Source organism: Kogia breviceps, chromosome 7 (genome assembly GCF_026419965.1).
Source record: "Kogia breviceps isolate mKogBre1 chromosome 7, mKogBre1 haplotype 1, whole genome shotgun sequence".
In the NCBI taxonomy this organism is placed as follows: Eukaryota; Metazoa; Chordata; class Mammalia; order Artiodactyla; family Physeteridae; genus Kogia; species Kogia breviceps.
The window spans coordinates 51,641,576-51,658,462 of record NC_081316.1 but is presented as its reverse complement, the minus strand read 5'-3'; the positions used below and the strand labels follow the sequence as shown (position 1 = coordinate 51,658,462).

The following is a 16,887-nucleotide window of genomic DNA, read 5'->3' as shown; positions in this document are numbered from 1 at the left end:
CGAGACTGTTTTTTTTTTTTTGCGGTACGCAGCCCTCTCACTGTTGTGGCCTCTCCTGTTGCGGAGCACAGGCCCCGGATGCACAGGCTCAGCGGCCATGGCTCACGGGCCCAGCCGCTGCGCGGCACGTGGGATCTTCCTGGACCGGGGCACGAACCCGTGTCCCCTGCATCGGCAGGCGGACTCTCAACCACTGCGCCACCAGGGAAGCCCCGAGACTGTTTTTAAGCTGAGGATCTCGTATGCTATGATGAGGGAATAACCAACTCTGTATAAAGGCCTGAGAAGATATCAGAGAAGATATTGTTTGGATTAAGATGGGTAACATTATCCCCATTTCCACATGTGGGAAACTAGGGTTGAAAGAAAGGAAGCAATACACCAAAGGTTATAATGCTTTCAGTGTTCCATAAGTAGGGTCTGTCTTTGGTCCATTTTTGAACAAAGCAGAGCTGTAAACCAACAAGCAAATAAAATGCAGCCAATATGTATGATGATTTTTATTCTACCACATGCTTCTGCTTTTTTTAGAGTGGAGAAAGAAAAGGAAAGTATAAGTTTGTAAGTATATGTTTAATGAGGGTAATAAAAAATGTTTATGTATATAAACATGCATTTTAAGTTCTTAAAATTCCCAACTAGAAACCTGAGGTTATGTAGTTTTTTTAAAACCCATCAAATTCCAACATTGTTTAAACACAGACTTTCTAAAATAACAGTTCCTCCTCACCCCACCTGCCCTGCAAAGCCAGGACTCATATTGACAATTTCAAGTTCAGCTTCTTAATGTCTGTCTTCTGCCCTAAGGCCTCACTGTGGGTCATCTTGGACAAAAGCAGTTTACTAAAGTAAATATATATATAAAGTTTTCTCCCAGTGACTTCCCACTGAAAGAAATCTAAGCTGCCCAACATTGAAGTGATGACACTTGTTAAAAATCTGAAATGCTATTGAAAAGTTTACCAGTATAAGCAAGAAATTTTTTCCTAAGGACATGGCAAATTTACAAGTAAGTGGAAATTATAAATGAACAAGAATTTGGGCTGGACTTTTTTCTTGCAATTTGCAAAAACATATTTTTCTGTAAAGAATATGATACATAAATGTTCACGTAGATAAACGTAGAAGTCGATATTAACTAACATGTTGTTTTATATTGGTGTAAACTTACTTGTTCTACCTCTTATATCCAATGTTTGATTTATCTTTCCAGATCTCCAGCCCGGATGATGGTTTTGAGAGTAAATCTCTTTATGAAAGCTGGTTAGAAAAGGACCCTTCATTTGAAAATAAAACTTTGCCTAGGTAAATTACTTGTATGTACCTTTTCTACCACACGATCAGTTGAGTTCCCCTTTGCCCCTTGTTTCTCCAGACAGGCAACTCTCAGATGTCTCAACAATTTGAGAGTATTTTTGCAAATTTTTAGTAAAAAATTATTAGCCATTATTTTGCATTCTTGCATAAAATTACATTAAGATATATATTAAAAACATTAATAAATACAATTCAAATGAAGTAAAAAAACAAATGATGGATTATTTCTTTCTAAATTTATTAAGGTGCATTATCAGTAACTACCAAGTTATGTCTTTACCTTTAATTAGTTTAGATTTTATGTAAGAATTAACTTTTACTTCTCATTTATACAGTAGCAGCTTTCTTGTATTTATTTTATATTTATATTTGTTTTCTACTCCTATACTATTTCTAAAACCAGCTGGTGGTAGCAATTTATAGCTTCATTCTATATTGCAAATGTCTTGTGAAAGTTTAAATGTATCTCCACTATGTTTTTTTCTTATTACAGGAATTTAAAAAAATATATATTTATTTACTTATTTATTTTATTTTTGGCTGCGTTGGGTCTTAGTTTCAGCGCGTGAGATCTTTCGTTGTGGGGTGCAGGCTTCTCTCTCTAGTTGTGGTGTGCAAGCTCCAGAGCGGGTGGGCTCTGTAGTTGTGGCGTGTGAGCTCTCTAGTTGTGGCTCACATACTCAGTAGTTAGTTGCTCTGCAGCATGTGGGATCTTAGTTCCCTGACCAGGGATGGAACCCACATCCCCTGCATTGGAAGGTGGATTCTTAACCACTGGACCACCAGGAAAGTCCTTCCATTATGTTTTAAATGCTTATTCAAAAAACCACTAGAGTAGAAAAAAAGATTTAAAAAACATCCCAAGGTCTCAATCTCAAAAACATGTCTAATAGTTTGGAAGTATATAGTTAGATTCTTAATGCATATGTAATTTTATATTCTGTTTTACTGACTTATTTTTGAATGAAAATCTTCTATGACATTACATTTTTTAAAAAGTTTTTATTTATTTATTTTTGGTTGCATTGGGTCTTCGTTGCTGCTTGCGGGCTTTCTCTAGTTGCAGCAAGTGGGGGCTACTCTTCGTTGCGGTGCGTGGGCTTCTTATTCCGGTGGCTTCTCTTGTTGTGGAGCATGGGCTGTAGGTGCGCAGGCTTCAGTAGTTGTGGCACGCGGCCTTGGTAGTTGTGGCTCGCAGGCTCTAAAGCACAGGCTCAGTAGTTGTGGCTCATGGGCTTAGTTGCTGCGCAGCATGTGGGATCTTCCCGGACCAGGGATTGAACCCATGTCCCCTGCACTGGCAGGAGGATTCCCAACCACTGCACCACCAGGGAAATCCCGTCATTACATTTTATATGTATATATTTATATATTATTTATATATATGTATGTAGTGGCTTCTTAATTATATGCAAAGCAATATATTATAATTAGATTTATTTCTGAAATAAACTAAGGCACTTTTAGTCTTCATGATCTTAAATGTTGACTTTCTCATGGCAGTTTTCTTACTAGACCACAGTCCTCTGAGAGCAGAGACCGTATCTTATTTGTTTTTTCCTCAAAACAAATACCATAAATGGCTGAAGATACAGAAGATATCATAGTTACCAGGCTGCCATATTTAGTGTCACTGCCCAACTCTGGTTTTAATCAGTTCAGATTTATAGGTTTATCACACATATAAATAGGTGTGATAGGAAAGTGTTTGGAGGGTGGTATACCTTTTCTTAATTTTTATAAATGTGCCATACAATTCCTTGCAGTTCTTGGGATAGGATTCATGGTGCCATCTATTTAATTTTATATTATTTGTTTATGCATTTATTTATTCGTGTGTGTGTGTATGTGTATCATATTTTACATTTAGAATCAACAAGCTGGGATCTGGAAGTGATTTCGAAGCTTATTTCCAGAGACTTGGAATTGCTTCAGGAAGAGTCCGGTATACTAAGAATAGGGTAAAAGCCATTTTATTATTTTGGATACATAGCACTTCATCCACATTCTCTTTGTTAGGAATTCTGTCATTTAGTTGTTGGGTACCAGGCACCGAGTGGACATGTGGCCTGGGAGGAATTGCAGGGATAGAGATAGCCTGCAGGTCCCTTTGTAGATGGACTAGGAAATAATTTGTGTTATTTTCTGAATGTTCACTGCCAGGGTTATTCAGTGAAGTGGTAGCTGATAGAGTAATGCCAGGTACTTAGCTGGTTATCACTACCAAGAAGTTTGCATCCTTTTCCTGATGCGGGCTTTGTTGGAAAATCTAATTCTTTTCTGATCTGCATTGCCTGCATTGCACCATTGCCACTCAAACACATTGATGATATGTGAGTACATGGGTTTTGAACCTATACCGTGTTTGTCTGTCTGTTATAAATTATGTCATAAACCAAACTGAAGATTACATCAGTAAACTCAGATTTGTCACAGATTTTAATAATTTTCTAATCATAATTGCAGTATGCCAACATCTTGCTTGTCTAGAATACATATCCCTTGTAAATTTGACTATCCAGAATACAACTAACAGAGAAGTAAACAAAAACAGCTTCAGAATAACCCATAATAAATGCATAAATCTCTGTATACTAATAGTATACATAGATATTATACATTAGTATACATTAGTATACATTAATATAATACTCATCACACTTCGTACATAAAAGATGCGCTTTACCTCTGTCAAAGCCTGTTCACTTTTATACTGTCATCATTCTGAACAAAGTTATCTAGTTTCTAAGACAATGCAGATTAACAGCAGAATATCAGATAGAGGGAGAGAGACTGATACAGGGATGCCTTTTAGTGATATTAAAAGCAATAAAAGTGATAGCTTTATGGCAAAGTAGCAGATAGGTAAAAACTAAAGTTAGGAAAGGCAGACCTAAGAAGTTAAAAAATATTTATATGGCGTACCACCCTGTGATAATTTATGTTTATAATGGTAACCCTTAATTTTGTAACAAAGGTTAAATGGCATGTGGTTATATACTGTTTGGGAGGGGAGGGAAGGGGCTGAAATGTTGACCTTTAAATTACAGGGGTGCCAAACCTCCCAGCAGTTGAAAACCCACACATAACTTTACATTCGGGATCGTGTAGTTCTTTAGTACATATTTATTGAAAAAAATTCATGTATAAGTGAATGCCTGTAGTTCAAACCTGTGTTGTTAAAGTGTCAGCTGAATAATCCTTCAGCTATAGCAATACTTAGCTGCTCAGAACCTTTCATTCTCAATCAGTTGATAGATAATTTTAAACTGTGCTGGTATGCAATTTGAGTATGTACTCTTTAATTGTCAGCAAAGCAATAGGGAAAACTTTCAAGAAGCAGTGTTTTGAACAAAGATTATATGAATTATAAAATGAATAATGGTAAAATTTTAAATTGGTGAAAATTTGGTGGTGGGGTTTTAGTTAATTAGACTTAATTTTTTCACTCATTGTGATAAAACTCAGGGTGCCATATGGTTATGTTTTTTAATACAATCATTTTATGATTCCATAAAATATTATAATTTGAATATTTAATGTTTGTATATACTCGGTCCCCCCACACCTTTTTTTTTTTTTCAGAAAACAGATAATTACAGCAGCTATCCAGTATACCATACAATTTATGATACATTTGAATTGGTAGAGAATTTTTATGACCCCACGTTTAAAAAACAGCTTGCTGTAGCTCAGTTACGAGGAGCACTGGTTTATGAGCTTGCAGACTCTAAAATCATTCCTTTCAACATTCAAGACTATGCAAAAACTTTGGAAAATTATGCAACAGGTATCTACAGTTTATCCAAGAAATATGACCAACAATTAAGAGACCATCAAGTATCATTTGGTAAGAAATGGCTGGACAGATATTTTATAATCATTAAGCTAGAGTTTTAAGATATCACCTCCTATTGTCATCCATGCATACTATTTCATCCTAGAATTTATCCCTGCTTCATTTCTTTTCTTTTCTTTTTTTTTTTTTTTTTTTGTGGTATGCGGGGCTCTCACTGCTGGGGCCTCTCACTGCTGTGGCCTCTCCCGTCGCGGAGCACAGGCTCCAGACGCGCAGGCTCAGCGGCCATGGCTTACGGGCCCAGCCGCTCCGCGGCATGTGGGATCTTCCCGGACCGGGGCACGAACCCGCGTCCCCTGCATCGGCAGGCGGACTCTCAACCACTGCGCCACCAGGGAAGCCCCCTTCTTCATTTCTTAATCCTGACTTACAGAAAAAAAACTTTAAATACCTATTAAAGAGTGTGATTTAGTTTGATATTTGTAGGATGAATCCATTTTGCTAAGTTAGTGCTACAAACATTGGGTTGGTAAATATTTTCCCCATATTGCTCCCTTTAAAAATGTTTTGTTATAAGGACAATACTATTAAAATGTAACAATATTACAAAAAGATTGGAAAGTAAAGCCACCACTTCCACTACATATATGTAGTATTACATTATTATCATTATTATTACAGCATTTACCTATTAATGTTTTTCTACATAGAGGATTTTTTACATGGTTTTAAGCATTCTTTCATTTTATATCTGGCCATTTCATGGTTGCTATTCCACATCATGTATCTCCTGAAAAGCAGAAGTGAAATGTGGTGTAGTGTAGTGGAGGAGCATTAAGCATTGGGTCTGGAAGCAGTGTCCTGGTTCAAATCCTGGCTCTAATATTTAGTCATTGTGTGACCTTGAGAAAGTTACTTAACCCCTCTATGTGTCAGTTTTATTATGAGTGAAATAGTAAAATAAAATGTTTCCAAGATTTCATTTGGTTGGTATGTGGAAACAATGGTGACTGTCACTTAGTGCTCATAATGTTAGCTATTATTACTGTTTTACTGCAACCATTTTCTTTTATTATTCTGGGAGTACATATTCTTAGTATATATCAAAGTTATCAAATATGTACTGAGTGTCTACTGTGAACCAAGTGCTGTGTTATTTCCTGGGAGATATAAGGAAGATTAAGAAATAGTCATTGTCCTCAAAGAGCTTAAATTCTCATGGGGAAGGAGAAGACAAAATGCAGGGGATAAGCTATTAAAGGGGTGCACAGAGAGTACTATAGGGGGTGCTGAGAATGAATAGCAGGTGGTCAGTAGAGGCTTTGGAATATAATTACATAAGAATTAGTAACCTTCAGGAAGTTACGACGAGCAGCAGGCACTAAGATCTAGAAAACTGAAGCAAAGAAAATTTAGAAAATTGTGCTTAGATCTATATGAATAGTTGGCCCAATAAGTAAGTATTGAATGAATAAATAAATGAATGCTGGGTTTCTGATAAATTGAGTTAAAAATATTTTTTATGTCCTAAACTCTTGAAATTTGTTATTTCCTTATGAACCAATTTTGCCATTTTCAATTTTATACATTATTTCTTTGTTACAATATTTTCTAATAATTTCCATGGATCTGAAAGAAGACTCAGTAGAAAAATAGTTTCAGCATCTATTCAGTCACAGCAATCTGGAATTGGGCGGTGGGTTGGAAAATGAACGTTTGAAATATGAAGCACTCATGCTTACTAATTTCCCTTCTACTTTTCTATTTTTTAAAAAAGATTCCTTATTTTCTGCTGTGAAAAACTTCTCAAAGTCCGCTTCAGATTTTCATAGAAGACTTTCACAGGTTGATCTGAATAAGTAAGTTTCAAATGTAAAGCTCCCTACTGTTTTGAAAATCAATCTGGTTACTGGAATGAACTGGGTACGCTTATAGAAGCATTCAACTCTGAATCATTGCTACTCAAATTATGGTCTGCCAGCCAGTAGCATAAACATCACCTGGGAGCTTGTTAGAAAGGCAGAATATCAGACCCCATCCAAGACCTGCTTTATTAGAATTCTGCACTTTAACGAGACTCTCCAGGTAGTTTGTATTCACATTAAAGTTTGAGGGGCACAGCTGTTGAATGATAGACTAAAAACTCATCCCATGGCAAGGGCCAAGGAGACATGTCTTTAGAAGTTTGCATGATAAGAATTCTGACTATTTCTGGTAATTCATAATTCTATGGGTTTAAGTGCATTTGTAGCATATTTTACTATAGTCACAATATTCTTGTGAACGGTGTAGAAATTCTTTCTTTACTAATACTTTTTTTTGCGTTTCATTTAACCTCATGCCATTGTTAGGTTGAAAAATAATTTTAAAGTTATACTCAAAGCATTATTTAACAAGCATCATTTGTTCCACCTTACAGTCCATGTCGCATTTCTTAATTTTTTTCAGATTTATCAGAATAAGCTTTCCCACCTCCCATCCGGGCAGAAAGCTGTATCCGTCATTGTGAGGGGCCTCTCTCTTCCTGGGGGTGTAGGACAGCCTAGGCAACTTTTGCAGCACCCCCAAAGAGAGTTGGAAGATTCCAAGTGTGGAAGGGACTCCCTGCCCACTAGGAGCAGCTGTCTCCCTCCTTGCAGACTCCTGCAACTTCCCTTCATTCTGTCTTGTTTAGGCTTTACTCTGCTCCTTTCTTCCACAGTAGAATTAACTGGTCTATCAAGAACAACTTGGTAGTCCACCCTGTCTACCTTTGCAGGAGGCCTGGCTCTCCTCCTACAAAGAATTAAAAATGTCTTTCACTTCCTTCTGGTCTGTGATCTTGAAAAAGAAAACAAACCATTTCCCAATCAGTCTCTCTGCTTATTATAAATAATAGAAAGATGCCCCTGCTGTTATATGTAGCTTACCATATGAGCCTTACTGTGTGTTTTATATGCATTTTCTTTAAAAATTCTATGAGTTTAGAAGGTTATTTCCTCATGCCTTATCCTTATTTAATACTTTAAAATGTGGTTGCATGGTAAGGGTTTTAATTATCTATTTCTTATTCTCAAAGCCCCACTGCAGTGAGAATTATGAATGACCAACTGATGTTCCTGGAAAGGGCATTCATCGATCCCCTTGGTTTACCAGGGAGGCCATTCTATAGGTAAGAAGGCAACAGCTGTTCCACTAAAGGACACCAAATATGTCACTGTGACCAAAACCATCATACCCAAGGTCTGCTTCAAACTCCTGCTATCAGACAAGTGGAAAGTGGATATGTATACTGAAGGAAATATGGGTGAGATTATGCATAACAGTGTAATTTGTACTATCAGAAAAGTTAATTTCATATTGTGTATTGCTTTGCTGCAGATGTAAATGGCAGATGATAGTTGAAAAAGAACTCTTGTAACAAAATCGAAAAGACACAGAATCTTAAAGGGGGTCTGAGAGCTCATGTAGTTCAATTTTCTACATGAATCTTTTCTATAGGATCTCAGAAAAGTAGTTATCCAGCCGCCGTTTGAATCTTCCAGTGAATGGAAGCTTACTACCACGAGGAAGTTCGTTCTGTAGAAAGTTTTCTTCATAAAAATATATTTCCCTGTAATTTTCTCCTTCTGACCCTGTTCTGCTCTCCAAAGTCAAAAAGAATTAGTCTAGATCTATTTCCATATAACATTTCAGGTTTTTGAAGATGGATGCCATAGTTTCCCCTAAAGAAATATCGTTGTTTTTATTATCTCTATCTCAGGTTTTCTTTCAGTATCTTGGCTGCTTTTGGATAGCCTCCAGTTTTTTGAGGTACATTTTAAGCCATGGTTTCTTGGTAAAAATTAGAAAGGTCCTAGCATTTAGAGTCAGAAAATCTGTGTTCTAGTTCACTTGCACGTGTGTGATTTAGAGCAAGTCATATCTAGGGTTTGCTCATCTGAATTAGGATGGTGATAATTGCTATTTTACAAGGCTGTTTACCATCAAATGACATATACAAGATATTTCTATGTTACCTTTCTTATAAATATTAGTAATAATTTAACTGATTACAAGCCCAGGCATTTAGAGCTCAGCTCTGCCAAATACTAAGTGTGACCTGGGAAAATTTACTTCTCTAAGACTCAGGTTCCTCAGCTGTAGATGGAGATTACAGTGCTTTTACCCTATAGGTTTGTAGATTTAAGGCATGCAGAAGATTTAGCTCAGAGAGGAGTATACTCAGTAAATGGCTGCTATTTTTATAATAGCTTACAAAATGTAAAGATAAGTGTTTATCAATACAAATGAAATAGCAGCCATCAGTTAAGTATTTACATAAATCAAATCAAAGGTTGAAAGCTAATCTACATGTTAATCCTCTCTTGCCTATCATTAGTCCATCTTTATATATTTGTTTATTTTTAAGGTTTTTTTTTAAAATGATTTTTTTGGATGCATTGGGTCTTAGTTGAGGCAAGTGGGATCGTTTGTTGCAGTGCACAGGCTCTTCGTTGCAGTGCGTCGGCTTCTCTCTACTTGTGGCGCATGGGCTCCAGAGCTCACGGGCTCAGTAGTTGAGGCATGGGCTTAGTTGCCTCGCGGAATGTGGGATCTTAGTTCCCTGACCAGGGATCCAACTGGCGTCCCCTGCATTGGAAGATGGATTCTTAACCACTGGACCACCAGGGAAGTCCTTATTTTTTAATTTATATGATTTATAAGCAAAACATCTCTTTTTCAAATTCAGGCTCTATACAGTTATATAGAATAAAAAGGGACAGTGCTAACACCCAAACGTTTCTATTATTTCCTTCAGGGAAAATCAGTGATGAGTTTGATGTTAAATTTTGAGTGCAGTTATGTAAACATGTATAGTTATTTATTTATTATTCATTTCTGTTTACATAAATGCGACCATATATCACTTTGCAACTGCTTTTGGTAAAAATTTATCTTAAGAGATCTATGTCAATATATATAACTTTATTTTTTACTTATTTATTCCTTTGGCTGTGTCGGGTCTTCATTGCTGCACGCAGGCTTTTCTCTAGTTGCAGCGAGCAGGGGTTTCTCTTTGTTGTCGTGCATGGGTTTGTTGTGGAGCACAGGCTCTAGGCATGCTGGCTTCAGTAGCTGTGGCTCACGGGCTCTAGAGTGTGGGCTCAGTAGTTGTGGTGCATGGGCTTAGTTGTTCCGTGGCATGTGGGATCTTCCCTGACCAGGGCTCAAACCCGTGTCCCCTGCATTGGCAGGCAGATTCTTAACCACTGCGCCACCAGGGAAGCCCAGTATATATAATTTTAGCTCTTCTCATCTGCTGCATAGTGTTCCACTGTATGGCTTTCATGTGTAATTTTTTTAGTCCTTATTGAGTTTTTACTTAGATTTTGCCCCCCAATTATTTAGTATTATGAAAAGTACTGCTATAAAATGTCCCTGAGCCCTACTTGAACATTTGTTTTAATATATCTATAATCAGTATGTGAGATTTCAGGGTTAAAAGGTAAACACACTTTTTGGAACTATTAATTGAACATGAAGACTATATTCTAAAGATACTGAACTCACTTCTCCCAGACATACCAAATCTACAGCTACAGATGGGACAGTTTCTTCTGAAAAAGACCTGACGATTAGCCAAGCAACTCCTTGACATCAGGCAAAGGAGAAAAAGGCCACGTGGATGTGGGTAGGTGAGGCTGAGGTCCAATCTTGCCACAAAGCCCACTCCTGGGGCAGCAGCCCACAGCAAAGGGTTTGTACCCAAATCAGCCACCTCAACTTTTAGGACCTGTGCCTGAGAGGTAAGCCTCCCAAATATCTGGCTTTGAGAACCAACAAAGCTGCTGCATACCTAAGACCAAAGGGAGGTACAGAACTGAGAAACTTCAGGCTGAAAGGACTCGCTGGAACTCATCTGCCACAGGGCCCAGCACAGAAGCAGTCCTTAAAAGCACCCAGATTTTATGTGAAAGAGATTCATTTGCTGATCTTAAAGCGCCAGCTGGAGGGGGCAGGGGCCTTTTGGGATACTCTCCAAGATGGGGGCCGGTGGGTGCCGATTTCCGCTCTTCCTCTGACTTGCTAAATCTCGTGGGCACTGTCTTTCCTTCCCTCCTCTTCCCTGAAGGTGGTGATCTTCATGCATTCCCTCTGCTGAGCTCCAGAGCACCAGTATCTCTGGAGGGGAGCTTTTATTTGCAGCTGGTACTCTGCCTTTTGCACCTGGTGTCCTGGTTTTTGTAGCTGTCGCCAGGAGACACTCCTTGATTGCTTGGCTCAGGCTAGGGGGTGGGAGGGCTTGCATTCCTGCATCCCATGAGGCTGTAACAACTGGAGAGACAGTTCTTGGCAGACTACCATCCCCAAGGTACGAGCAGACTGAAAACACCCCCAGTCTTTCTGAGAAAGATGCTTATTTGCTTGTCTGGGAGCTTTGGCCTGAGGGGAGGGCTTTTGTTGCAGTGCACTTCTAAAAGCCTATGGAGTGCTCTCGGGGAATGGAGGCTGGTGGAAGCAGTCTTTGCGCTCTCCCTCTGCCTCACTCCAGCTTGACCTTATCTCTCAGAAGGCAGCTTATACCCTTTTCTGGCACCCTGATTTTTGAAGCTGCTGCCAGGAATACCTCTACATTGCCTGGCTCTGGTGACCAGAGGGGATTATGCTTGCGGGTGTCATAGGAATAGATATTAAACAGCTACCACTGTCAGGCACAGCAAGAGAGAGGCAGTAGAACCAAGGGCTGTCTTCCAGGGAAAGAAGCCTATAAGCTTATAATCACAGCTGCAGGCCGAGAGGCAGGATTCTGATTAAACACATTACCCATCTAAGGGCTGACTGTAAACTGTACCAGAGACCTAGGAGGGAGGTGCTGTCTTCATGCTCTCCCTTTGCCACGCTCCAGAGAACGAGCATCTCTCAGGGGAACTCTTACATGTTTGAGGCCTCAGCTTTTGCCCAGGGGATACCCCTTCATCCCCTGCCTCTGGTGGCCAGGTGGGATTGCTTTCCTGGGTCCCACAGGGTTACAGTGATCTGAGAGTCAGTGCTTGGGAGGCTGCCACCTTCAGGTCTCTGCACAGATAGCAGGCGGAAACACCCCCACCCCCACCCCCCACGTTTCCATAGAAGAGGCCTATTTGCCTGTCTTGGAGCTTCAGCCTGAGGGGCAGCCTTCACGCTTGGCACACATCTAGAGGCCTGTGGAGCTCCTCTCAGGAAACACGGGCTGGGGAATGCCATCTTTACATTCTCCCTCTGCTTTGCCACAGCTTGCTAGTACATACCAGAAAGGAGCTTATACACTTGTCTGGAGCCCCGAGTTTTGACTGCTACCCAGGGGACACCTTCATGTGACCTGGCTCTAGTGGCCACCAGACCTACTCTTGTGTTCCACAGGATGGTATATATTTGCATACTTTAAAAGCTGCTGCCTGAGGGCCTGGCTTCCAATCATCCTGCATCCAAGTGCTGACTGAGATATTCACCTTTGGTACACTGACAGGTCTTGGCACGCACTATCAGCTATTGGGAGCTATTAAAAATAGGTCGTTTGGAGAATCACAGAGGTTTGAGAGACAACCAAGAGCTAGGGAAATGTTGAACAATAAGGTTTATCCCACGAGGCTACTCCATCAAGACTGTTGGTTTCTATGCATTAGATGAAACAGCTACCTCTTCCAGAGAGTCAAGCAAAATGAGGAAACATGGGAATATGTTACAAAGAAAAAAAGGCAAAACCTCAGGAAAAAAACTTATTTAAACAAATATAAGTAATCTACCTGATAAAGTGTTCAAAGTAGTGGTCATAAAAGATGCTACTGAATGTGAGAGAAGAATGGATGAACACAGTGAAAACTTTGAGAAACTTGTAGAAAATATAAGAAAGTACCAAATAGAAGTCATGGTGTTAAAGAAAGAATACAATAACTGAACTGAAAAATACACTAGAATGGTTCACTAGCAGACTAGAAGAAGCAGAAGAATCAGTGACCTGGAACACAGGTAGTGGAACTTACACAAACAGAGCAACAAAAAGCAAAAAGGATTTTTAAGTGATGACAGCTTAAGGGACCTCTGGGACAACATCAAGTGAAACAACATTTATGTTATAGAGGTCCCAAAAGAAAAGAGGGCTGAAAACTTCCCCAACATGGGGAAGGAAACAGACACCCAGATCCAGGAAGCTGAGACAATTCCAAATAAGATGAACCAAAAGATACCACCTAAGACAAATTATAATTAAAATGGCAAGGAAGGTAGAAATAAGGAGAGAATCTTAAAAGCAGCAAGAGAAAAACAACTTATGAACAAGAGAATCCTATTGAGACCATTAGCAGATATTCCAGCAGAAATTTTTCAGGCCAGAAGGGAGTGGCATGATGTATTCAAAGTGCTGAAAGAAGAAAATTCCCAACCAAAGTGAATAAAAGCCATATAATCATCTCAATAGAGGAAAAAAACATTTGGCAAAATTCAACATCCACTTACGATGAAAAGTCTCAACAGGACTTCTCTGGTGGTCCAGTGGTTAAGACTCTGTGATTCTACTGCAGGGGGCATGCGTTCGATCCCTGGTCGAGGAACTAAGATCCCACATGCCGCAAATTAAAAAAAAAAGTCTCAACAAACTGGATACAGAGGCAGTGTATCTCAACATAACATAGGCCATATATGACAGACCCACAGCTGCCATCATGCTCAATGGTGAAAAACCCAAAACATTTCCTTTAAGATCAGGAACAAGACAAGTACGCCTACTCTCACCACTTTTATTCAACATAGTACTGGAAGTCCTAGCCACAGCAATTAGGACAAGTAAATCAAAGACAACCGAACCAGAAAGAAGTAAAACTGTCACTACTGCAGATGACATGGTACTATATGTAGAAAATCCTAACGATTCCACAAAAAAAACTATTAGAATAAATGAATTCAGTAAAGCTGTAGGACACATAATCAATATACAGGGACGTATGGCATTTCTACACACTAATGATCAGAAATTAGGAAAACACCCCATTTACAATTTCATCAGGTTTACTTGACTGCTGTATCAATAATATTGTACTATACTCTCCCTTTACAATTCTCCAGAAGATGGCATGTATAGTAAGGAATACCTATGACCTGTATCTCTAATCTCAGCTTATATATGTCAGAATATTAATGTTTATAAACAGTTTAGCACATATACCTGTTTCAATAAGAAAGATCCATTTGAGGCCATGCTAAAATTTAAAAGCCAAGAGCAATAAATCCTGATGTACTTTGGGAAATCTAAATGATTACATTATAAATTTCTCTTTGATCATTAATATAGTGACTTTACATAGAGTTCCATATTGTGTCCTACAATAGATTTACAGCTTGAAGCAGCTCTAGAATTTGACTGTTGGGCCTAATTCCTGTTAAGAGTGTTTAATAAAATATGTATGTTTATGGAAGGCAGAATTCCACACACTGGGGAGAGAAGTAACTTGATCTCGAGCTACTTATGAGATGAAGTAGGAAATCGACTGCAAACTTTCCTTCTAGATTAAAAAAGTGTGTCTTTGTGGGGAACCCATATATAGCCATTTTACCTTTGTGGAATGGGCTTTATTATCCTTACCACTTGTGATATTTTTGTTATACAAGCTTCTTTAATTATTGCTTTTTAATATCTGAAGAGTACTGGGAACAACTGTCATTCTTGTTGAATCTCTAAAAAAGGCAATACAGCGGTAATTACTTTTTTAATCTCTTATAAAACATATCCATAAATTATCCATGCTTCATGGATGTCAGTTTGTGGATGTCTAGGCAGTTAGACAACTAATGCCCATAACTTACAGGAAAGAATCTACTTACTTCCAACTGCATGGGTTGGCAACATATGATTCACAAGATGTGTCTTATCAACTCCTTTCTTTGTTTAAAATTATACCATTAACTAAATATCTCAAACCAATTATATCTGTTCTTATTTTGGAGTAACAAAAATAAATGCCAGGAGGAGACACATAATACTTAGTAAGATATGGTCTAACAAAGCAGAATGAATAAAGAAAAAGCATATAAAATGTAATATATGTACACGCTTCAGTTCAACCTGTCCTCTTTGTTTTTTTCTACTAGGCACATCATCTTTGCTCCAAGCAGCCACAACAAATATGCTGGCGAATCATTTCCTGGCATCTTTGATGCTATATTTGATATTGAAAATAAAGCAGATCCTCGTTCAGCCTGGAAAGAAGTAAAGAAACACATCTCAATTGCAGCCTTTACAATTCAAGCAGCAGCAGGGACTCTGAAAGAGTTGTTATAGTAAGGTCTCAGCCAACTGGCTGCCATTAAAAATCTGAGGATCTGAAAGAGTTGTTAATAGTAAGGTCTCAGCTGACTAGCTGCCATTAAAAGTCTGAGGATAAAATTCGTCTTTCTTTCTGATAACACATAAAGCAGAGCATGCTAAAATCTTGCTTTTCATGTCATGTTTTGACTTTAGACTTCCACCTTGTTCATCTGCAAAGAGATTTTTGGCTCTGAAAATTCATAACTTCATCATCAAAGTGCTAATCCAATAAAACACACCAAAAACCCTCTAGTCATATAGAGAAAGAGATAAAATAAGTGAAAATTCCCTAAAATAAAATATGGCAAGGAACTTGAACTCTTCAGACATTGGTGGCCAGAAAGTAAAACAGTACAACCACTTTGGAAAACAGTCTGGTACTTTCTTATAAAGTTAAATATATACTTATAGCTCTAAAATTCTACTTCTAGGTATTTACTAAGGAAAAGCAAAAACATGATCACCAAAAGATTGTTGCATGTTCATTGCAGCTTAATGTGCAAATAATGCAAATGTCCATCAATAAATGAATGGATAAATTGTGGTATATTCACAATGGAATACTACTCAGCAATAAAAAGGAAATAACTGCCAATACATGTAATATTATTGGCAGACATTGTTGAAGGAAAGAAGCCAGACACAAAAGAATGCCTAGTATGAGATTCAATTTATACGAAGAAGCAAAACTAATCTATGGTATTAGGAATTAGATCAGTGATTGCTTGGGTCAAGTAAGGGGCAGGCAGGGAGGAAATCTGCTACAAAGAGAAAAGTTTCTGGGATGATGGGAGTTTTCTGTATCATGATCTGGATGATGGTTACACAGGAATATACAGTTGTCAAACTTCATCAAACAGTAAACTTAAAATGTGTAACAATGATACCTTATAAATAAATTTGATTACCAAGAAAAAAAATGTCTGGCAAGGAGACTGGAATAGCACACCTTCTCTTATGAAACCATCACGCAGTATAAATGGTAAGGAAAAGTGAGTAATAGCTATACTTTTGATAACTTCAACTCTACTGAATAATATATATCTGATAGGTGAAAATAGTTGACCCTTGAACAACATGGGGATTAGGGGTGCTGACCCTCTGTGCAGTTGAAAATCCACGTGTAACTTGACAGTTGGCCTCTCCATATCCTTGCTTCTACATGCATGGATTCAGCAACCATGGATCATGTAGTGCTGTAATATGTATTTAGTGGAAAAATATCTGCGGATAAATGGACCTATGCAGTTGAAACCTGTGTTGTTCACAGGTCTACTGTAGTTGCCACAAATCTTCATACCCTGACTCCTACTGAACAGAAGTATATCAGCATGTGTAAACTTTCATGCAGAGCCTAATTATTCAGAATTGTGGGTAATCTGAGATGAAAGCTTCAAAAAGCTTGGTTGTTTAATTACTTTGCCAAAAAGAGTTGAGAATCAAAAATGAGCCCTCATAGGCAGGCACACTA

The 16,887-nt window shown here is 38.4% G+C and overlaps 1 protein-coding gene across 4 annotated transcripts in view; it reads left to right on the top strand.

The window, feature by feature from the left end:
• NAALAD2 (N-acetylated alpha-linked acidic dipeptidase 2) overlaps positions 1-16,336 on the top strand; it is a 50,945-nt gene extending 34,609 nt beyond the window's left edge. For 2 of the 4 annotated variants that reach the window (XM_067038295.1, XM_067038296.1), the window contains exons 14-20: positions 532-561; positions 1,214-1,305; positions 3,188-3,278; positions 4,903-5,167; positions 6,894-6,975; positions 8,175-8,267; positions 15,200-16,336. In XM_067038295.1, coding sequence (XP_066894396.1) covers positions 532-561; positions 1,214-1,305; positions 3,188-3,278; positions 4,903-5,167; positions 6,894-6,975; positions 8,175-8,267; positions 15,200-15,389 — 843 coding nt within the window. In that variant the 3' untranslated portion in view covers positions 15,390-16,336. The remainder of the gene's footprint in view (positions 1-531; positions 562-1,213; positions 1,306-3,187; positions 3,279-4,902; positions 5,168-6,893; positions 6,976-8,174; positions 8,268-15,199) is intronic. The other 2 variants (XM_059067819.2, XM_067038297.1) reach the window with 1 other exon arrangement.
• The last annotated feature ends 551 nt before the right edge of the window (positions 16,337-16,887 follow it).